Raw genomic sequence first — 24,916 nt, forward strand, 5'->3', positions numbered from 1 at the left:
GTTTTTAAGCCAGGCTCTGTCACTTGCTAACTAAATGAATTCTGAGGCCTGGAAAGGTTAGTTCACTCCCCAGTTTTCACCTCTGAAAACCGATGTCCACCCCCACCTTTCTCAAGGGGCCACTGCAGAGGTAAAATGAGCAGATACACGTAAAGCACTCAGAAAAATGCCTGGCACTCAGAAGCTCAATAAATGTTATGTTTATGCAGATTACCACAGCTGGTCTAAGAGCACAGAATAGGACCCAGTCAATACTGTTGATATCACTCTTTTTTATATATTAATTTGGTCGATATCACTTTTTTTTATGTATTAATTTGGTCCTTCATAAAGTGTTCCTAAAGCTTAGTGTTGCTAATGGATCCAAGTTATTTTCTAGGTTTTTCTTTTTTCTCATGCCTCATACTCTCACTGGGTGATTCCATCCACTACCATGGCTTCAGCCATCACCCATGGGATAGTTCCAACTAAATCTCTATCTCCAGGACATTTTTGTCCTTATCTCTCCAAGCTCATACATACCATCTTGTCTACTAGACATCTCCCCTTGAATATGGGGAAACTTAACATAAACAGAACAAAACATCAGAAGAGAAATGAACAGAAATCAATTACCAACCTCCATCACTGATGTCATGCTTCTGATAACCCCATCACTGGGTAAACGTCCTCTTATGTGCCCCTGTGGCATCCTATCAGATACTGCCCCTACTCAACCATCCATCTTTCCATCCACGGAGCACCTACTCTGTGATTGGCTAACCATAATAACATGCATAACTTGGCATTCAATTGTCTACTTACCAGTCTGCCTTCTCTACTTCTGGCTCATAAGCTCCCAGAAGATGACAGGAATTGGATCTTATTGGTCCTTGTATCACCAGCTTTGCATAAAGTAAAATCACATGATAAAAAACCTGGTGGGTGAGGGAATGAATGTTCCCACGAGACTGGTCCGATGATGAAGAGCTAAAAACACGTCCCATAAATGGTATGTTAGTAGCAGGAACAGAAGAAAGAAGGTACTAGAAGAATGTAGCTGATCACTGTTTTCAGTGAAGAGATGTATAAAATCCAAGAGACTTTCTCAAATCAAATCGACATTCTTATACTATGTCCAAAGCAAAACTGTTTTTCATAAAGATGGAAAGAATATTAAATGTGTGCCTGAAGGTTTAAAAGGCCATAGTCTATAACTGAGAAAACTGAGGGGAGTAAATTGTGGAAAGCAGAAACCAACAGCTCATAACCAACATTCAACCCCAAGTGCTCACGCGTGCGTGTGTGCACACGCACACACACACACACACCCTTGGCTGGGACCAGCTGTTAATGATGAATGCCAGACTTCACACCACTTTTCAGCTGAGAACAACTTAAGGAAAGCATCTGACAATGACAGGAAGGACTATAATAATGAGAGACACCCTCCTAGCATGAGGGGGCAGGAAATGATGCAGCCACTGCTCACCACCACCACCACTCCCTACCCCTACCATATCCACTGAAACACATTTGAGGGCCCAGAAAGAAAAAGAGAAAAGGCTCAAAACTGAGATCCTCCCAAACCAAGCAGTGTCCAGTCACAATAATTTGTGCAACTCCTTTCTACTCTAAGCATGAGCACAGATACACCCTGGCTCTATTTTATATCAAAATTCCCGTGAACATATGTTATCTTCCCAGAACAACGTATCCTACTTGGATATTACAGAACCTACAAGAGCGCAAAGAGAACGGATACATTTCCACATGGCTCCCAGAAGGTAACAGGAAGCTTCATTCAAAGCATCACCAGTGCCACTCTATGAGGACCCAAGACTTAACAAAGGATTTTACTGAAGCCTGCGTTTCTTCTTCCACACCTAACACTGGCTGTCAGCCTCTCATGTACTGAAGGCCTCAGCAGAAAAAGTTAGTGCCAGCACCAATAGGTGTCAGGCAGGAAGATGGGTAGGAGGGCTCTGGACCCGGCTAGGAAAGTCCTTCTCCCCTCTGATACGGGTGAAATGAACACAGCTCAGGAGAAAAGGGATTCTTGAAGGCATTAAGTGTTCCAGGAAAGCTAAGTTGTAGAGCAGACTGAATGACAGAAGAACTGCCTTGCTGACATGCCGTGTTCTTTTAAAGCACCTGACAGATGAAAGGTGGCCAGTGACAGCCTTGAAAATGCAGGTGAATGGACAGGAAAAGGTGTCCTGTTTCAGGACCATGAATGTGACAGCCGTCCAACAAAGACAAGTGCCACGATACCAACACTCTATCTCATGGAAGCCTTAGAAACCACACACTAAAAATTCAGGTTTTTCTGGGACAAAACAAAATAAGGTGGTTTTGAATTCAGACCCGCTTTACAGAGTAGATTTAAATAAAAACAGCTATAGCTAAGGCGATGGCATATGTAAATGCAGATACACAGACACACACCAGAACTCAGTTAAGGGCTGCATTTCAAATTACTGCGATTGGTTAAAGGTGTCGAGGCTAGTGTGGCATTAGAGATGCAAAGTTTCATTCATGAAATTTTAAATAATGGTGGTAAGATTTATCTAGACATACAAGCGGAACCTAAATATAAACCACATGAATAATAGAATGTGCATGAATTTTGAATGCTTATTTTTCAGAAGAAAACAAAGAACTGAATGTGTGAGTTCTCTGAGTGTCTAAGCATAGTCTGTATTTGCATTTCAATGGCTTGCAAGGTAAGCTCTGTGAAACTGGTCAAATGTAAAGACTCTCATCTCTCCTCCAGCCCCAATCAGTCAATTAGCTTCTAGAGAATGTGGCATACAGATGTTAAAATCCAGCATCTCAAAATGTATTTCAGCTGATACAGATCAAAGTAATTCTGAAGCAAGGATGTTGAGGACACAGGCTTTCCAGGGAGCAAATTCTGGTTAGGAAGCATGCAAAAGCAGGAGCTAATGGCTGATGTGGCCAGGGGACACACACACAGAAATGGAACAGACAAGGCACTACACAACAAGATTTGTACAGAAGGGAAGCACAGGCAAAAGCCTGTAGACTGAGAGCCAACACAGCCAGTTTGCCAGTAGGCAAAAAGGTAAGTGTAGCAATTTTTGTCCATTTAAAACAAAGGCATTTCAGATGTCAGCTCTGCTACTCTGGTTAATACAGACAAGCTATAAATATGAGCCCCCGTAAGATTTCACACTGCACCCAAACCATGAACCCTAATGCTCAGTCTCTCCTTATTAGCATTTTTTCATTCTTCCCGTTAAAAGCCTTTACTGGCACCATATGAGCTACTCTTTGCCCTTTATAAATTCCCCTATTCCAAAGGAGTTACTTTTTAATGCTCACAGGAGTAGAAGTATAATACACACATATTACATATTTGAATGACGTTATCAATATGCCTTTTCAATTGCAGCACTTCTGGTCTTTCCTTTTCTATGTTCCACTCTTTTGTCTTTCCTTTCAATAAAAACAGAGATTTTAGAAATCCAGAGGTGAGCCCAAGGGCAGGGTGTTATGCTTGACTCATAGGAGGCATTCAAGAACTAGGAATGGATACTTGAATTTAAAGAAATGGTGGCAATGTGTGGATAGTAAACAGAATAATGGAGCTACTTTTACTAACTGCCCACTCACCCAGCCATGGTTAGTACTACTGAATGTTTGTGGTCTCCCCTCCCCCCGCCAATGCAAATTCATATGGTAAAGCCCTAATGACTCATTTGGAGGTACGGCCTTTGGAAAATTATTAGGGTGAAACTAGGTCATGAAGGTGGGGTCCTTGTAATGGGATTAATACCCTTAAAAAAAAAAAAAAAGGAAGAGACATGAGATTTGTCTCCACCATGTGAGGACAGAGCCAGGAGGTAGCTATCTGAAAGCCAGGAAGAGGGCTCTCACAAGATATGCAATCTGTAGCACTTTGACCATGACATTCCCAGGCTCCAGAAGTGTGAAAAATCCATGTTTGTCTAAGACCTCTTGTCTATATTATTTTGTTACAACAGCCTGAACTAAGACAACTAGATACTTACCTACCTTTGCTGTAGTCCACTAATAATCCTGCAAGGTAAATGTTAGTATCCTTACATTACAGGAAAACACACACACACACACACACACCCTCACCCCTAAGGCACATAAAAATTTTAACCTGTTCCAGAGTCACACAACTGGGATGTGGCAAGTGACACAGTCCAACGAAAGCAGAGAAAGACAGAGGTTCAGCTATCTAGAAATACAGTAACAATGGCCATGATCATGCACTGTGTTCCTGTTACCTGCTTGACACTTTTCAAAGTAACTTACATGCACACATCTTTATTATTTTACAGCATTCCTGGGAGGTAAGCAGTATTCCCATTTTAGGGATGGCAAAACTGAAGTTTAGAAGAGAGCAGTATGCCCAGGATAATCGAGGCAACAGGTGCTGGATCAACACCCCCACTGAAGTCTAGTAGACTTCAATGCCACTGCTCTTATGTCTTAACCACAACACGAGCTCATCCCCTGTACTGTCACCCCTGCCACCATAACGCTGGGTCACAAACCCAAACAAACCTAGTGGCTTACAACAATCAACATTTATTCTCATGTTTGGAGGTCTACAGGTTGACTATGAGCCTTCTGGTCTTGGCTCCTGGCTCCAGATTTCGGTAGGTCAGTTCCATGAGTGTTTGCTCTGGGACCCAGTGGCTACTCAGGGCACGTTCTTCTCACAATAAATCACCAAAGCGCAAGATGACAAGTCCAACTCCACAAGCTTATTTCAAGCCTCTGCTTGTGACACATTCACTGACAGCTCATTGGCCACAGCAAGTCACATAGCTGAGTCCAAAGTCAACTGAGGGGAAGTAGCTCTATCCACCATGAAGCCATGAGGCCTGGGCAGGGGAGTGAATGTATACAGAAGAGTGAAAAATTAAGAGAGTAGTTGTATCCACCACACCAACCAAATTCAATTTATATTTACCATATCTTCTAGTTGGATTGCTCAACAGTTAATGGGAAAAGAATCTGTGAGCTCAGTGATTTATATTTAAAGTTTTAATGGAAAAGTGTAAACAGTCAAATCAATGGTATTATTCCACCTTCACCTTCAGAACAATACTAAAATTGAAAGAATAGAAAATACTGGAAAATACAAAAGTACCACCTCTCATCAGGAAAAATATCATTATGATGAAAATCCTATAAAATGAATTTCTCGATGTACCTGATATCTAACAATAAGCACTAAACTAAAAACAATCCATTAAAAAACACAATGTTTTCTACAATCATTTCCTGCTCACTGTAATACATTCTACCTCTAACTCCCAAGAGGGTTCAGTTTTTTATCAATGTGATTTAATGTCTTTGTGTATACAATACACAAATTGGCAACAGTGTGTCAGAAAACTGATAAAATTGTACACATGCCATCTGTCTTTCTTGGTTGAACCCCCTATCTTCAATTACAGATATTCCATTCCAAGGGAACAAAAATCTTGGCTGAATTTGATGTAATCTAACTCAGGTTTTAAATTTACTCACTGTTTCAAGCAATGTGGTACCAACCTCATCATCTTCATTTAAGAATGAATTGCTTTTTCCATTACAGCCTCTAGTTTGAGATGTTTCATTTTGCCCTTTCAAAATTGTATTGAAATGAGACTTGTAGGCAAGTTGTCAAAGTTGGAAGCAATTTGCAAAAACACACATGCACACACAAAACCACAAAAACACACAAAATACCCCTACATCTTCAAAATTGGATACATTATTTTCAAGACCTGAAACTAAAGCATAAAACTACTTTGCTCTCAGTATAACTGTAACCAGTCCCGCAAAATAAGTGTTAAAAATACACATAATAGTAATTCTTGGAAGCTAACAGTCTGTGAGAAATTGCACTCTCTTATTATTCATAATGTACTTCAATTAATTATTTAAAGCAGATGACTTCAGAATCTATAACTGGCCTTGACCTCTGCGTGGAAGCCAGCCTAAACCCATACATCCAGCTGCTTACTGAATATTTCTACTTACAAGGTGCTTCCACTACCATAGGCACAGAACTAGTCATCTTCTCACCATCCAGATCACTTTTACTTCCGGCCCCTAGCTGTTGCTGGTCCTATGGTCTGAAGCCTGGAGGTCACCTGCAGCTTCTCGCAGCTCCTTCCCCACCCATCCCAAGAGGTCACCATGCCGTAATTGTACTACTCCTGCAGCCACAGCCTCTGGGGCAGCAGTGGCATGACTCACCTCCTCTCTCCTAACCTCCTGGCCGTCCCTGGCCTCTCCCGGGGCACTCTCCATTCACACGTGACACAACAGCTGACAGGTGGCACAAGATTGCTGTGCCCTGCTTAGGATCTTTCAACGGCTGCCTATTGTTGGACAGTCCTGTCCAGATCCCTCAACAAGGCATGGCTCTTGGGCCTCCGGCTGGTCCCTTCCTCCCTCTAAAAGGCATCACCTGCAGCTCCTTCCAAAGGGAGGGCGCACCCCATGTGGTCACCCCATCTTGGCATGCGCGGCTGCTTCCCTGGCCTGGAACATGCATCTCGCCTCATCTGCGCCTGGTCATCCATCACCACTTGGCAGCAACACCCCCACCTTTGTAGCCTTCCCCCTCCTGCGGCACAGCCTGGCACTGTCGCCGTGCCCCCCGCACTGTGACAGATGCAGGACCCGGCGCTGGCTGTTGCCGGAACTGCTGTGTGTCTCCCCCACCACACGCTCAGCCCCTCAAGGTGGGTACCATAGTCCACTCACCTGATGCTGCTGGAGCCGGGGATGAAAAGTCCAGTAGTGCATTTATTATTATTATTAGACGTTTATTGAAAGAAAGGCAAAGAATGGAGTTCTATCCTTGACTGCCGGAATCAAAAGCATCTGCATTCACAATCTAAGAGTAGCACGTGTTTTGAGAACTCAAGCAAGGGCACTACGGAAGAGTATCCACAACAATAATTCCAAACCACAGGTGTTTGTTATGGCCAGCGTGAGGATAACGCTTCAAGGGACAAAGCTACTGTCTTCCATGCCCGAGGTGGTTTCTAGACGTAAATCACGGGGCATGTGCCAGCAATATAAAAAAAATGTAAAAATGGAACTGGACACCAGCAGTGCCCTGGGTCCTTTCAGGTTAATGGTCTAGGGCTGCCTCTAGCCACCCCACTCTAATAACTGCCCCCTGAAGGTGGGTTTGTTAATGGTTTGAGCTCTCACATTACTACCATTACCATTACTTAGGAAGTCAAGAAACAAAGACAAGGAGGACATCCATCTCCACCTACCTCTCCATAAAAACAAACCCATGTCCCACTGGAAGAAGGGAGGCCAAACGTGCCACACACCTTTTAGAGGCTGTCAAACTTTGCATTTGGAGATACAGAAGTAGGAGGTTCCATGACTCTGGGTTCCTTGGACGTGTAATTCCCCAGGAGCAGTGGGTCTCAAGCCTGGCTGCACCACTGAGAGAGATGCTAATTTAATCCATGTGGACTGCATCTAGGCCTCACGCTTTAGAGGCTCCTCAGGTGGTTCAAAAGGACAGCCTCCGATGAACCACTGTCCTAAGGTTTGGAACTATGTATCATATTAGAACTGATTTATCTTTCTCAATTTCATAAAGACATGAAATAAAAAACAATCTTTAAGAGCTTTTCATTGATCTTAGTGAGTGGTATAAAACTTCTTCCTAGACAACAAAGCAAAAAAATTATAAAGAGGCTCCCAAATCCCACTTTTGACTGATTATACAAGTAATACGTGCTTACTATAGAATAAAGAAAAATTCTTAGACCACCATCAAGACATAATTAACTTTTTAGTGCTTTTCTTCCTGTTATTTTACATGAAAAAAAAAACAGGTTCCTAATATATGTTAGATAGGAGTTATTTTTTTGTTTCTTTCCACCACCCCCAACTTCCCATCTCTGCCTCATACAGACTAATGTGTGGGTATATGCTACACATTTTTATAGACTTATACACACCTTTTGTATACACTCTACTTTTCCACTTCTCATTATTATCAGCTTTTTCCTCTGTCATGAAACATTTGTCAAATGCATGATTTTAATGGCAATGTTGTCTTCTGACATGTATGTCTCTAAAGTCATTTGCCAACCTTCATGTTTTAGGTTGCTTCCAAGACAGACACATGGTTTCTAAGACTTTTTAAAAAGCTCTACCGTTGCTCATAATTTATTTGCAATTCAAGTTTCAGGTAAAATCAAACACCCTTATCTCATTACACTCTGGTGTCAACAATAAAATGATTGGTGGCTGCATGAATACTGATCCTTGTAAGTTCATGTAGTTCACAGTTTTTACAGTTTACCTAGTTCATTGATTAGCTGGTCTTTTAGTCTCCTTTTGTCTTCTTCTAAAATTATTCTTTAGATAATTTCACTGCTTTAAGCACAATATTATTAAATTTTCAGGTCTTCTCTACTTTGAAAAACCTTTTCAGGCAACTTAAGATTTTTAAAAGATGTAATACATAAAACCACACAACTCCTCAAAGAGGGAACTAAGAACCCAACAGGGGAGAAGTGTGGCTACATTTATCTCAAAAGTTATTGCAGCTGAGTATGCAATGGTTCTGATCAGGTGAGACTAAACTGGCAAGACAGAGCCAGCTCTCATTATCTGATTCAAAGAAGCAAACCGGTTCACCTGGAAAGGAAGGACCTTTGTGAGTAGTGAACACTAAGCTAATTTATCATGTGGGCCTAATGCAAGAGACGATGCACATCATAAGGGATAGGGCTTCAAGGGGAGTTTTCCAGAAAGCGCAGAGCTGAGCAATCACAGCCATTTCTTCCAGCAACTCTTACTAAGAGCAAAGGACACGATGTGAAGTTGTAAGTCTTTAAAAGGATTTCCAGGGGAGCAGAGATGGACAGACAACTTTTTATATCCACCTCAGACACAGAAAGTGAACTCCTTCAACAGCTAATACCACTTCAGATATGGCCACACCTGGTCTAATTAATTAGGTGCTTATAACTACCAAAAGTTCATTTACCATCAAGGCACCTGGGTAGCTCAATCAGTTAAGAGTCCTACTTTTAATCTGAGGAAACAAACTGAGGGTTGCTGGAGTGGAGGGGGGTGGGAGGGATGGGGTGGCTGATGGACATTGGGGAGGGTATGTGCTATGGTGAGTGCTGTGAACTGTGCAAGACTGATGAATCACAGAGCTGTACCTCTGAAACAAACAATACATTATATGTTAATAAAAAGAAAAAAAGAGAGTCCTGCTCTTGATTTCACTCAGGTTATGATCTCAGGGCTGCAGGATCAAGCCCTGCACCGGGCTCTATGCTAGGGGAGCCTGCTTAGGAGTCTCTCTCTCTCCCCCCCCCTCTCTCTTTGCCCCTCCCCCTGCTTGTGCTCTGTTTCTTAAAAAAAAAAAAAAAAAGTTCATTTACCATCTTGATTCTTCCTGTCCCAAAAAAGCCTCTTTGCCTTTCTGGAACCTTCGAAGAACAAAAGTACTTTATGCCAAACTATTATTATCATCTTTTTATTAAATTAATCCTCTAACTAGAGTTCTTACCTTTAACTGCACAGAATCTTCAAATGAGTAAGGACAGAGTAATAGTCCCACACAACAATACTGTGATGGAATTTTGGGTCAAGTGTAAACACATCCAAATCACTTTAAAGTTGACAGACTTCTCAGACACACTGAGACATTATGACTTGAATGACCCACATTCAAGCATTGAGGAAAACAGAGGTAGCTGGATACCAGTCAGAACAAAAGAGTCCGCCTGCTTCTTTGCTTACTAAAATTGAACTTGAGATAATGGCCAGTGGAAAATCAGAACCTAGACCAAAGTAATAATGTTAGCTTTTTGTTGTTGTTTCAATTAAGGCTGGGAGACGAAGTCCAGGTATAAGGGAAAGCAAAGAAAACAAAAATCCTAACACAAATCTGGAAGTCTAAATTCGAAAGATTTAGTCATTAACTGCATCATATAAGAAAAAAACATTTACATTCTAGCTACATGTGATAATCAGGAAGTGGACTGAAATGCTAATACGTAACTAGGGAGGAGGGAAATCAACAGATGATAGCAGGTAGAGCAAAATACCACAGGAGGACAGGAAAGGAATCCTATGACATCTCTCTGGGAGAACACTCCCTCTTCTACTGATTTGTCGCTGCTTTAATGGCGCCTGTCCATCTTTCTCCAGCCTTGGGAGCTATCACATTAGGGACAGGGACACTTTCATTAAAACAAATAAAAAGGACACATATAACAAAAACCACTGAAACAATTAATTTCCATGACATTTAAAAAATATGATCTGTGTATGAGGAATATTAGCCCTGAAAGGAGCCAGTTATCCTTTGATGAATTAGACCTGTCTAGAAATTCAAATTGCCCCAAGTCCAAGGTCTGCCCAAGCCCATCCATCCATCTGAATTTCCCATGTTTTGAGAAGCAATCTGAAAACTTCCCCCAGATTCTAACAGTGGAAGCCACTGGGGCCTCTTTCTCTCATTCTCATTTCAAAGGCAGTGATTGAAGTGCTATCAGTAGTCCCGGAAATATTAATAGAGTCCACAGAAAAGATGGAAAAGTGAGTCACTTAAGATGAACAACTCAGTTGTGTTGCCCTTTTATGAGGTAGCCCTTCCTTGAGAAAGTGTATGTTCTCACTAAAAAATTTCTCGAAGACCAAATATTAAAAATACCACTAGTATTCCTGTGTTTTAAGAGCTAGAGGTACTGAAATTCTAAAAGTAGGTTCTAAACACATACTGCATTATTTTACACTAAACACATACTACATTATTACAAAAATACATTTTATGGAATTAGAATATTTGTGTGCTCCAGATTTTTGACTAGGCTTTTTGTTATCTAAAAAACTGGTCTGTTCCACACAGTATGCCTCTATTCAGTGCGGTACACCAATCGACTCCTATTATTATATAAAATCCTGTAGCCCTGTTAAAATGATCCCTATAAATAAATAATGTTTACTGTCTTTACTGCTGATTCTTCTAACTTAAAAACAAACTCAAATAGCATACATGGAGTAAAGATGTAACTATTTCATCTTGCTAGTTATGACATATAATGTCATTTATAAATAAAAATCCCTTGCTTTTCAACAACATAATATTTATTGAGTTTCTACTATATGCTAGTGTATTTATTATATAGCCATTAACTTTTTAAACCTCATTTATACCTATCTCCTACTTAGTACACTCAAAGGTCTTGTGCTGAAATATTTTACGGAAAAATAAACAGACACTGAGGGTATAGGACTTGCTCAAGATTACCTCGCAAACACAGGGTCAGAATCATAAATACAAAATGTGTAGGTTTCAGCCTCACTTCACTACTGCAGATATACCTCATTGACATGTTGAAATGTTTCAAATAGTGTATATTTGAAAATTAACTTAATTCTTAAATTCACTAGGTGGCGTTATTTTCATGAACTCCACAGTGACATCTTTTGTAATACAAATACTTAAATTTTATATTTTATAAATAGATTCCTTATACAGCAGTTTCTTTAAAAAAAAAATAAACTACTCTATGTAAGAGGTGTCTTTTAAAAAAATACTAGATATAATGGGAGTAAAAGAAAAATAAGCTTTGTTTGAGCCAAAGTTAGGTTTTAGCCATGAGGTGGCAGAACTTTGAAACACTTTTATATTGTTACTTCTCACAGAATGAAGACTTCTATCTCATTCATAAAAGAAATCAGGCATTCTTTATCCATGGTGTAGTCAATTATGGCAGGTGTAGTAAAAGTATGTTAAGTATGACAACGATCTAGCACTCTAAGTATTATATCAATGAATTGTGTTTCCTTTGTTTTGTTGCAAATCTTTTAGATAGAAAGTAACTCCAGTATTTTAAATAACCACAATCATTATTTATTTCTAAAATTAAAAGTTCTGTGAGATCTATACCCCTCAAAAGCACCGTGTGTTTCAACTATATCCTCTGAAGTGCTGAGAATATATACTACAGAAATAAACCACAAAAAGGAGTTTCTTATCCAACATACATTACACAATTATCTAAAATGCATTAAAGGAAAGAGAAAACTTAGCTGAACTGTCACTTATTAATAAGCTGAACCATGAGGGAGCTTAATAGTTTATCATCTTTTTTAACAAAGAGACTTTCCATATTTAACCATTGACCCCGAAGAGGACATGGAGCCGCACAGACAGCTGTGCATTACCAGAACTTTATAGATGTGATGAAAACAAAGAAAAGGAAATCCACAGCAGTGACTAACTGCACTGTACATTCAAAACAATGACCACAGTGAAAATCATTAAAGAGGCAGTCTATTTACTTAGGTTGGGAACAATACATGACATTTAACCCCAATTTCTTAAATCCCTCTTTGGTTTACCTGCAAATAATCCTTTAATTTACCCACAATATTATAATATGAATAATAACAGTATTAGTAACAGACACTTAGAACAAAAAAAAAGCAGACAACTAGACCAGATGTAAGTCAAAGCCTATTAAGGGCTATCTGGAAGCATTTCTAAATGTGCTATCTATTCTGTACTGTCAAGCATGCATGTGACATTTTTTTTTCCAAAAATAATGAATGAGGGTTTAACAATGGCTACTCATTAGATTCTTTCAGAAAAAAATATCACTTATTCACAGGAAAAAGAGTTATCAAAGAGTTAAGCATACTAATTTTGAACATACTTATGTTTTGGCTTCCTTAAACTTACAAATCGCTAAGCAGATGTTTTTTTTCAAGCTGTCTGATTTGCCAAGTTCTAACTTGGAATACATTTGTACACTAAAGTTGGAGTAATTTAATTAGAGAACCTTGGGCACAAAAATCAAGGCAGTAAGATGGGGATCTTTCCTCATCTCAACATAAACAAATTACAGTCGACTGTGATTGAGCTGCCAGCAGAAACTTTCATCTCCCTGACAGAAGAAAACTCTCAGCAGCTGCACACATCTGCGAGGCCATCAGACAGAGGCTCCTGCCACTCGGGGGTTGATCCTGACACAAAACTGAGTCCTGTGTTCCCAGAACTGAACGGAGTTGCCACCCTCGACAGACTTCCCAGACACTTGACAGAATGCCAGATTGGCTCATCAGCTGTCACCACCAGCCACAATTTAACTATTCTTCAGCAACGAGCAGAAAAACAACCCACAAAGTATCAAACTAAAAGTCCTATCTATTGTCTCTGACAAAAGAGCCTTTCTCATTGAACCCTGTGATGTGTCACTGAACCCTGTAACTAGAGACTTAGCGTATCCCTTTGCCAAGTGGATACGAAGAACCGTGCACGTTATCCGTGCCCAGTAAAGGAAGGAAAAGGGAACTTTGAAATCCTCAACGGCAGACCACTGAGGATGCTACATTTCAAGAACGGAAGGATCTCCTACCTGGAGCCCTCTTCGTCTTAGAATGCTGGACTCATCCATCTCCCCCTCCGCTTTCTCTGAGCCTCACAACAGTCTAGCCATGCTGTACTACCTCTACTTCAGCACGCTAATTCAGAGCCCGGCAGCTGCTGAACACTTACATCACGCTCTAGCTGATTGGAGCCCGGAGTCAGCTGGTGCCGCTTAGTTATGCACTCCAGCAACTTCGGAGAGCACGGAGGCTTGCAGTTCGGTGCGAGAGGGCAGCAAGTGGGCTCAGGTACCTAATGCATTTAGCCAGGCGGAGGAGGCTCTTGCTATTAGGCAGGAAATCGTGGGGTCCCTGTTTTTCCTTCTCCTTCAAAACGCTGGCTCTGGCATTCCAGACGACAAGTAAATGGCTTTCAGCAGGAGCTCTGGGTCAAGCCCCTTCTGAAGCAACTATAAGGTCGAAGTGGCTAAGTAAATCAGTGGTGACAGACACCTCTGTAGAAGGCAGCCAATGATTGGGATGGGGAAAAAGTAGGGCACAGCTGGTCAGCCGAGCAGCACCACCAGGCCTGCTGCTCATCTTTCCTGATCTTTCCTGATAGCATCAAAGAAAAAAATGTAGCAGAACACGCATGCTGCCCGAAACCCTGCAAACAGAGGGCTCTGGGTGGCTGCTCTTCCAGCCTTGCCAGAACACTTTCCACCTCCCAGTGTGAAAGCCAACTCATTCACATAAATACCTGGCCAGTAGTTTCCTGGCCCTAAGACAGAAACATTTTAGATATTAACGTCCCTCCTGATTGTAACTTCATTTTGTTGAGACCTGATCAAAATGTAAAAAGGCAGAAGAAATCGTAAGAGCCATCATTGGTTGGAAGATTAACCTATTCACAGTCTATAAGCAGCTAAAAAAAAAGATTCCCATCATGTGCAATTTCACAGTCTGTTTCAGCTTGTTTACGCTGCTCGTCCTCATCTTATTTCAATTCGAAGCAACCAGGAGATGAATATTAAGTTTTCATTACTGGCCTGGCACAGGAGTAACAACATACAATACTACCAATTTATAATAAATTATTCCCCCTTGATTTCTATCCTAGAGATATTTAAATTGAGATTATAGTTTAGTTCTGAGGAGGCAGTCTAGGACTCCGCAACTTGTCTGAAAACCACATTCTCCTTCACTCTATCCATTAGACAGTCTCTTTCTTGCAAGAAAGGAGGTCAGTAAGACAAGCATATTTTCTTAAAAATCTACATTTCCTGGGTTTTACCTAATCCAGATATCTGATTTCTTAATGCAGGGGGTGGAGAAGAAAGTGTCTAGAGGTTCCTTACCTATCCACCTGCTATTACACTAGCTTTCTGTCTCTTTCTGATTGTCAACCCACTATTAGGAGTGCTATCAATTGATTAGATTATGTCATTAAAAATAGCTTGGGGATTTATGAATCTAACCACTGAGGAAAATTGATTGCCTTTTATGTTCCCGAACAGTCTTTGCATACATCTCCACACATACAAAGAGAAACCTTGTCAAGAAATAGTAGCACTAGCAGAGCTATCAGCAGAGACGGGTATCGGGGTGTTCTTCCACTTAGGTGTGCTCAGTTGATACCACTTAAGGAAGGAAGCTAGTTCTCTCTCACACGTGCAGAATAGTACAGTCTCAAGAAGCCAAGAAACAGCACCTAAGTGATCACTGTGCAAGCCAAAAGGGACCAACGAATTCCAAACAACTGTCTTTAAAAAGATTTTTAAAAACTGTACGTGTTAAAAAAAACAAACTGTACGTGTTTGTTTACATGGAAGGCAGAACAAAAATAAAAACAAAAACAAAAAGAAAACAACCTAAAAAAAAAGTCTCAGAGCCGGGAGAGTAAGGTCGGCTTGCTATCTGTGCAGGATCTGCAAAGCTGGTGGAAAGAGATACCCATTCTTGACAGGCCCACCTGTACTTTCATCTTTTCCCACAAAAGGGAGACCTTTTCCTTCAATGAAAACAAAAGGTATGACAGTTGTTGACCTTTCTCCCTCAAGTCACCTTCCTGAGAGAGGAGCATGAACAGTTGCCTGAAATTTGAAGGGCCATCTTAGACTAAGTGCCTTGGCAGGAGGTGAGAATATATTTACCAGCTTAGACTATCACTGTCATCTGTACACAGAGGCATAAGGAAGCCCTAGCTGGTTTTAGGCAAAGAAAAAAAAAAAAAAAATCATGACCTAAGAAGCTGAACTTTCAAAAGCAAAAGCCAAGCTCGGTGTCATGACACATGCTTGTGCTCTGAATACTGGGATCCTCATTGTGCTGGTCAGTCTAGAAAAAGTGGGGTCTAGTGGAGGGTACCAAGTTTTCAATACAGAGAAGGAAGGGAAAAGATTTTTCCCCTTGAAATAAAGATCACAGGTTGCCAGGAGGAGGAGAAAAAAAAAAAAAAAAAGGTAGAGTCCAGAAGTACCTTTTCTGTGACCAATTAAGTAAGCTAGTTGGAAATGCTATCTCAAGACATTTTGAGGACACACTGTCAAAAAGTCAAAAAGATGTGTATCCCAGATAAGTGGACTCTGTGCATCCCAAGCACTGTGGCAGCTAGAGATGTCTGGTGGGTGGGAGTGATAAAAAGGAATTTGGTTGGGGGGGGTGGGCAAATATGTTTCTTAACAAAAGACTATTTTGAGATAAAAATCTAGTTTAGTATTCGACCATTAACTAAGTCTAAGATGAAGATTATGACCATTGCAGCATCAAATCTAGTATGAAAAAATATCGATTACCTGTCAAAATGTATCACTTTGAGAAGTGATACATACGTTTTAAAGAAATAAAACCAGCCAGAGGCAAAAACATTTGGGACAAAAATGAAAGGCTGCTGAAAAATAACATCAAGCAATAATGACTTAGCAGAGGGAATAGTAAAAGGAAAATTGCTACATTTACCCTTTGCTACATATTTTCTCATCAAGACAAGCCATGTGTTAAAATGCAATAAAAACTTCAAATGATGACACTTATTCACAGGTAATAATTAGGATCTAGCTTAATTTCCATTAATAAACTCATTTTTCCTGCGATTTTATGCCTTCATGGAATATGTTCACAATATCGTGAGTAAATTCAAAAAATACCAACCTCAATGTTTAATGCTATTATATGTGTATTCAAATAAAATTTCTTAGGCTTTCTCATCAATTGTTATCTAAAGCCAGGGGCTTCATGGTACTTGATTTTTTAAAGAAGTATCTGTATGGAGGGGCGCCTGGGTGGTTCAGTTGGTTAAACATCTGCCTTCACCTCAGGTCAGGATCCCAGGGTCCTGGGATTGAGTCCCACATCGGGCTACCTGCTCAGCAGGGAGTCTGCTTCTCCCTCTCCCTCTGCCCCCCCACCTCTGCTCTCTTTTGCTCTCTCTCTCTCTCCCTCAAATACATAAAAACCTTTTAAAAAAAAAAAAAAAAGTATCTGTATGGATACACCCCATGCATACTCTATCACAGGTGTAATTTACTTCAAAGAACACTCAAAATCTATGGACAATATAATATGGGTAAAATTTAAATTTTAATTATTACAAAAAATGACTCACAGAAACAAAAACAATTCTAAATCCTGAGAAAAATGGGGTTGGGGGCGGGGTGGAGGAAGCATGTGGTTACACACATTTTCAACAAAGGGACAGACTGACATTTTGTAATTACTGTCCGCAGTAATGTTTGGTATAAGGATAGAGGTTTGCCATCTGATTTACCTGGTCAGGTACTTTTCACAAAATTAAAAAGAAGTTACCTCTCTTCACTAGTTCCACACTGGTTACCCTAAAGTAAACACTCATTCTGATTATATACCCACTCTTCACCAACTGAATGCTCACTGAGGAACTGCCGTGAGGAACACTGTGAGTTTTTTTTAAAAAACCAAAGATGGGGGCGCCTGGGTGGCTCAGTCGTTAAGTGTCTGCCTTCGGCTCGGGTCATGATCCCAGGGTCCTGGGATCGAGTCCCACATCGGGCTCCCTGCTCTGCGGAAAGCCTGCTTCTCCCTCTCCCACTCCCCTTGCTTGTGTTCCCTCTCTTGCTGTGTCTCTCTCTGTCAAATAAATAAATAAAAATCTTTAAAAAAAAAAAAAAACCAAAGATGGGGTAAGTTTCCAGACTTAACCTTGCCCACCGCACACCACCGAACTAATCCACTCCCTACCAGCAGCTCTCAGCCTTGGCTGCTGGACCACCCACCCACAAGCCAAGGGAGCCCAGATCAGAGGGGATTGTGAGAATGGTTTCCTGGCAGAGAGGAGGTTTCTCCCTACCACAGGGAGGAGAGTCAGAAGAACGCCGCTGTTACCCGGCCCTCATCCCCTCAGTAAGAGTTGTCAGTATGCTCTGAATGTGATCTCTAGACCATTACCACAATCCGTGGTGGGACTGCCCCATAGTGTATTCTTATACATGTGTGGCAGCGATCACTACTTCAGCTCGAGCAACATAGACAAACAGCCACAAAATGCATTCACTACTAGATCCTGTCTGTTACTCTCAAACAACAGACCAAGGATTCACATGTCTTTTATTTATGTTCATTGACCAGGTAAGTCTATGTGGCCAAGTGGACAAATCTTCCATTCACCATTTGATTACTTTTTCCACTCATAAGCTCAATGGCAATGGCCAATGAATGTGTTGTATTTAAGAAAAGTTAAAATAAAGATCATAAAAACTTACAAAGGAGAAACAGACCATTCCAGAGAATGCATGTACGTATCCACTATTGGGAATATAATCATACTGCAATGTAAGTGGTAAAGAGAACCTCGGATGCCAATGACCAAGGTAGCCGTGAGATTTGTTCAAAAATACATTTCCGTATTTACATTTAAACTCCTCAATTTTTGCACTTTATTTTCCTCCATGTTTTACTTCTAAATAATAATAGCCAACATTTATTGACCACACACGATGTGCCAATCCCTGTTCTAAGTACTTTATAAAGTTTATCTCATTTAATCGTCATACTAACTCTATGAGTTAGATTTAATCCCCATTTTACAGAGGAGGAAACTGACTCTCAGAGAAGTCAAGCAACTTCCTAAGGTCACACAGTCAAGGAAAGGCAGACTGAGAACCAACTCTTTCCGGCTGACTCTCCAATTTTGGTTGCTAACCACCCTATTGCCTGTTAGGGCTTAAACCAAGGAGGAAAAAGTGCTTTCCAGATGAAAGGAACACATGAAAGGTGTCAGGTATTTTTAGCTCCCAAGAAAAAATCACCACATTCTAAGTTGTTAGTGGTCAAAACACACCAGAGAGAGCATAAGGAATTCCAGATTCCACGGGCCACGTGTCTCCAAAAGACACGGCTTCAGGACAGAAGCTAGGGACCCCCTCCCCCCCCCCCCCCGGGGGGAACACAGGAGGAGGCAGAAGGCAGCCAGAGACAAGTGATGGAGTATGGCCTCTACTTTCTTCTTAGCTGTCTCCGGGCCTCCAGGGACTCCCTCTGAGTGTCAACTTCACCTTTCTGGCTGCTCCAAAATGATCTGATTCCAAATAAAGTGTCATTTTTTTTATCAACACGTAAATTCCACAAAACCAAAGGTACCCTTTCCAGTGGTGGTGCCAGACATGCTACACGTCCCCATTCACCTGTGGGGCTTTTTGGCGGCTCCTTGTTTCCTGGTCTCATCTTCTCTGGAATTTACCACTGAAGGTACTCCTTAAATGGCTCTTGCCTTTCAGGTGAAATGACTCAGGGCACAAAGGCCGCTCACCCTGTTCTCAACAGCGCTGAGACTTCTCCCTTCATTTTCAGGAATCATGACTCTCCAGCATCCCTAGGAGAAAGCCCCTGGCACAGAGAGCCGTCCCTGTCCAGGCTATGCCAAATGGGAACCCGGTAACTTGGGGCAAGTCCCTCAACTTCCCTGAGCTTCAGTTTCTATGACAGAAAATGGAGCTATGACTATGGACTTCACCAGGAAGCTGGGGAAGAGGAGGAGGCCATTTGCTGGGAAACTGGGAAACTGATCCCACTGCCCTTCGGGGGAGAGCAGTCCACTCTGGACACCTGGTCCCTCCCTCCTGGCCCCAGAGCCATGTCTCCACACTCTCCTTCCTCTTCCATGATCTTGCAGGCCATCAGCCTGCAGAGTATCTGCATCACATACCACTCAGCCACTTTCTGACTGCAAGGCTCCTTCGCCTGCCCAGGAACACGGGAGAGGCAGAAGACAGGGCTCAGCTTCCCAGTAGTTGTTTCTTATCCCCATCCTCCCAAGTCACAAAGTAGTGAGCATGCTAACACCAGGGGTGGGCTAAAGCGTGGGGCCGAAACACACACCACGGTCTGCATGCTGACTCTGAAGACAGGTTACATACTTGGCTCTAGTTGACATTCATCTTCATTCCTGCCTAATATTAATACTGTAATATGACAATATTACTGTCAAAGTTATTCCTGTCTAATCTTTAGAAGTATGTTATTCATTAAAGTAACATACAAGTGAACCAGATGTTTATCACCCGTGTCATCAATGCTCAAAAGTAAAAAGACACTTGGAGACAGGTTCCGTTCTGTTTAAAGTCCCAGGAGATCTTATACTCAGGAGGCAACACTGAAACCATCAATTACCTTGTCCTGTGTTTTAAAATAGTCACTTGAGATTTTAAAGTAACGTTCTAATCTCTAAGGTCAACAAAGGTAAAGAAATAGTTCGTACTGTATGTCTTTTTCTCCCCAAAGAAAAATGTTCAAACCTGACAGGAAGAAGACTAAAACAAAGGACAGACTGCCTGCCTTCCAGAGAAAGATAGAATTTTTCCTACTCAAAGGAAAAGGGCGGGATCTAACACCTTCCCACTGACAATATACCACAGTCTGAATTTGCCCAAGGAGTAGCATTTTCTAAAACACGTTTCATTTAGCAGAGATTGCAGGTGGGGGTCAGTAGCAAGCATATGCCTATGAAATATGCTGCATCCCACGCTTCCTGCGTTTAGCTCCATTTTCCATCCCGCCTGTAATCCTGAAGACTCTTTAAATGTATGCGACTGGTGATTTCTACAATGTAACATGCATGATTTCGCTTCAGGCTTTTCACAAGAAACCTATATTGTCTTGACGTTTGCATCACCTTTTTTTATCTAATTATTTCTGGCATATTACCCATCAAATCACTACTGACAATATGACAGGAATCATGGTATTGAAAAAATTACATCCTAGGAGGAAATAATAAAATATAAATCACATACATAATTTTCTTTTGAACATTTTAACAATGACATCCTCATATACATATGAAATATAGCAGACTATCCCCATAAATGCCCTAACATCAATCACGGCAGGGAAAATATTCTCTAGTTTGTGAACACACGGATCCAACAAAATATAGCATTTCTAATAAAACTGGGTAATACAACTTCATTTTTTTCATACGAGAGCATTTATGAAGATCTGACAATTGGAAATAGTTCCAATATATTTTTTTCAATTATGTCCCTTCATCTCTAAATGATACACAGCTAACACTGGGATCGTGAACTAGTAGTTAGCAAACTCCTGTATTTCACAGGAGTAGATCTATCAAGATCAGAGTAGATGAGTGAAGTGACGTTGGCAGTCCTGCCGCTACAGGATGCCTATCAACAGCAGGAGCTTTAGAAACGAGTAAGTCAATATGTATATACAGAACCGATAACACTCCTGGTATCAACCAAGTATTTTATGAGCATCTGAAAAAAAGAGTCAGTCCTAAAATTATTCCTAAAGTGATGACATACGCCCAGAGATAAAAGATGAGGATAATTTTTTCAGAATTTTGAACTGTATCGTCTATATTCCAACTACACCCGCTGAATCAGAGATTACAACAGCACTTTCAGAATACACATGTATTAAACTTTTTAAAAATCTCACACTGACAGGAAGCTGAGTTCTAGGTTAAATGTATTGCTACCTCACTAAACGTTCTAAAAAAAGGTAAGCGCAGGCAGGGGGAAAAAATCTGAAAAATCTTCTAAGGGGAGAAACCAAGCCAGTCACCTTGGAATTGAAAATCTGATTGTCCAAAGACAGCATGCTAAATAAAATTAGGGTGGGATTGGATACATGAGGTAGTCAAGCACTCTTTCTACGGATGTTTATACTGACATGCTTACAATACAGATGTGAAGAGCCACGTGCAAGCTAATTGTTTTAAGCCCTACAATCATGTCTAGAACCTCACCCTACCTTGAGACACCAGCGTACATTAATTCCGAGGTTTTGGACTGGGAACCTCTTTTAGATCTTGTTGGCATTATGCACACAGAGCCAAGCACTTTTGGTGACTCTTCCACAAATACTGAGGAGCTAAATAAGTCTAAGAGATACATACAAAAGGGGTTTTAAAAAACAACTCGGCCTGTTCCAGGCAAGCATACCCAAGTCAGACACTGCCTTGAAACCTGTCTGTGACTCCACTGATCCCAAAATATAGTTGGCCTTTCTTTCCATCACCCTGCACTCACGTGTCATTCAATTCAGAAGTGAATAGAAATGAGGCTGTTGCTAGCACTCCTTTTAGGATAATGGCAAGCAGGACTCCTTGGGACTCAACCATGTAACACGGCAACGTGATAGAACATTGCTTCTCTACGGTGCGAACTCTGTCTTCTAGCTCCCCCTAAACGTGCTCTTCAGAGAAACACAAAAGGTGCTCCAGAGTCTAGCTCATTAATCCTCATCGGTTTCTTGTAAAGTAGCAAAGCAAGAGACTGGTCCAATTTTCCAAGTAAAGTAAGGCAATGAGGTTAAAAGAAGAGCCCAAGGTCATGAAAACAGTTTAAAAAAAAAAAAAACAACAAGAGCAAACAAAAGAATTCAGGCTTCTGGGTCGGTACCAGGGCCCAGACAGCAGCCACATTCCAAAATACCTCCACCTTTCCTCATCTGCCTTCACTGTCCATCCCACCGGCGCTTTAACAGGAATTCAAGGGCAAGGGCTCCCCCACCAAACCTTCAAATAGATGCACCAACAAACAAACTCATGTGGGCGTACCCACACAGTGATGTGCATACAGAGGGAAAAACAGAAGCACTAAATGAAGGTCAGGCCAAGGATATATACTTTAGGGAGATGTCACATGAAGCACTGCCCGCTGATCCAACAGTAATGTCTATCTAGTTCAGCAAAACTAAGTTGAAAACAGTGTTTAAATTTCAACTGCACAAGTCATAGATAAACTCTGTTTTTTGTTTTTGTTTTTTAGTGGTTAAGGGTCCCTCTACACTCCAAGAACATATAGTCATGCATTAATATTCAAAATACCATGTGATTCTTGGGATTATGTCACACATTGAGTCCGTGACTCTATCCAAAGACCGTGAAGAGCAGCCTGTTCTCCTTTCTCCTTCTCTTAGCTCAAGAAAATAAACACTTGTCTAGCTTTCTTAATATTTCAAAATTATAAATATAACAGATTTCTATTATAGAACATCTGTAGTATACAAGACCAACACAAAGCCCTAATTTTTTTAAAGATTTTATTTATTTGACAGAGAGAGAGAAAGAGAGAGCACAAGTAGGCAGAGCAGCAGACAGAGGGAGAGGGAGAAGCAGGCTCCCTGCTGAGCAGGGAGCCCAATGTGAGGCTCCACCCCAGGACCCTGGGATCATGACCTGAGCCGAAGGCAGACGCTTAATGACTGAGCCACCCAGGCGCCCGAACTCCTATCTAATTTTAATGAACAGTGTACACCACCCTTATTGTTTTTTAACCACCAAAATATTCATCACTTTTATACATAAAGGAACCCCGAAATTGCTATTAAAAGCTGTCTTTAAAGTAGTTCTTCAAGTAAGACTAAGGAATGGCTTTAACAAAAATTAATATTCTCAAAAAAATAACAATAAATGTTTAAAAACTTTGATCTTGCTGATAGCTGATTTCTTAGACTTAGTTTCTCTATAGTCTATATAGGAATGCAGTTCTAGCACATTATCCTTAAAAATCAAGGAAACCTATCTCAAGTTTTACAGACTGTTAAAAAGTCACTATGTTCTGTTTGAAATCCCCCGCTCATTCATTTATATTCATTAATCTTAATGATATCATTAATGCACAATGTGTTTCACAGAAACTAATTGTATTTTGCCAGAATCAAACATTAACAATTATGCCTCCCATTATCGCCTAATAAAATAAAATTTAAAAAGTCTCAGGAACATCAGTGAATATTTTGGTGTGGTAAATAATTTGCATTTTTAATGCTACAATAAATTGACCAGATTACCATCAATTAGATAAATTAATATTCTGTAAGTAAGACCATCGGGAGTTATTCCATTAGAAACTGACAACTCTTGACACTCATTTCCTTGAGCTTTACTGAATACAGGCTTAGCCTTTCTTTGTCCTCTTATCTAAAGTTGGCCTTTGTGACTCTAGCTAATACCACACAACAGAACATATTCCTCTTTAATTTTATATACTTATCACTGCTTTAAGCAAAGAAAGGAGATTAGGAAATCTGTGCTCTTCCAATAAAGGAGAAATATCTACCTGGGCAATAAAAGTGCCCTGAGTCAGAAGTGTGTGAATCAATTTGTTTACATCTTGTATTACTATACACATTTTTTTATCCCCTTGATTCAAAAGCCAATTGCTAAACATCTACTATGAGCCAGGCATTATGATGAATGCTGAGAACACAGGGAGGAAAGACTCAGTCCCACCAGAATGCAGTCAGGGGTCCCAAGACACAAGTACCAAGGAAGGATGAACTCAAAGGGTAGGTGGAGAATAAGGGAGGTTTCCAAATTTATGCTCTTATTAGAATCATTGGAAGATTTTTTTTTTTTAAGGACTTTATTTATTTATTTATTTGAGAGAATGAGAGAACAGGGGCGGGGCAGAGGGAGAGGGAAAGAACCTCAAGAGGACTCGGCGCTGAGCAGGGAGCCTCACACAGGGCTCAGGCTCACAACTCTGAGATCATGACCTGAGCCGAAAGCTGAACTGACTGAGCCAACCAGGCGCCCCTGCATGATATTTTATAAATTGCAAAATTTAAGGCCCCACCCAATCTACTAAATCACAACCCCCCAGGGTGGGACCCAGGCATCAGTACTTTTTGAAGCTCCCCAGATGATTCAACTGTGCAAAAGTTTGACAACCGCTGGTCGAAAGGGCACAGGAGTACTAAGCCCCGCAGTAGTAGGGACCTTCTTACTACAGAATTCCTGTCATCCTCCCCATGCTTGATTATCAAACTTGAGAAAGGGACCAGGGGAGACAGTGATGGAAAACAGTAAGGGAAAGAAGGATTAATTCTTGTGGCTATAAAAGAATGGGACTTTAATCTCTTTTCACCAAAGACTAGCATTTTCATGGAAAGACAAGGCACATTTTGCACAATCTTCCTCTAAAATTGAAGTTCAGTGAATTGGATAAGTCCTATTGGTCTTGGCCTTACTAAACACATTACATGACTCAATTATTAAAAGCAAACAGGATCCTTCAGCTTTTCCTTTTGAGGTTTCTCTGGTGAAGATTTCATAGCTCACCTG

The 24,916-nt window shown here is 40.9% G+C and overlaps 1 protein-coding gene across 6 annotated transcripts in view; it reads right to left on the reverse strand.

Annotated features, from left to right (window-relative positions):
- The window catches only part of MAST4 (microtubule associated serine/threonine kinase family member 4), a 543,729-nt gene that overhangs the window by 305,185 nt on the left and 213,628 nt on the right, over positions 1-24,916 (reverse strand). Inside the window, exon 1 of one of the 6 annotated variants that reach the window (XM_032404304.1) lies at positions 13,401-16,641. The exons of the other annotated variants lie outside the window; for them this stretch is intronic. Coding sequence (XP_032260195.1) covers positions 13,401-13,439 — 39 coding nt within the window. The 5' untranslated portion in view covers positions 13,440-16,641. Of the gene's footprint in view, positions 1-13,400; positions 16,642-24,916 lie in introns of those variants that run through there. 6 annotated transcript variants of the gene reach the window in all.

This window comes from Phoca vitulina, unplaced genomic scaffold (assembly GCF_004348235.1).
Source record: "Phoca vitulina isolate PV1807 unplaced genomic scaffold, GSC_HSeal_1.0 scaffold6, whole genome shotgun sequence".
Lineage (NCBI taxonomy): Eukaryota > Metazoa > Chordata > Mammalia > Carnivora > Phocidae > Phoca > Phoca vitulina.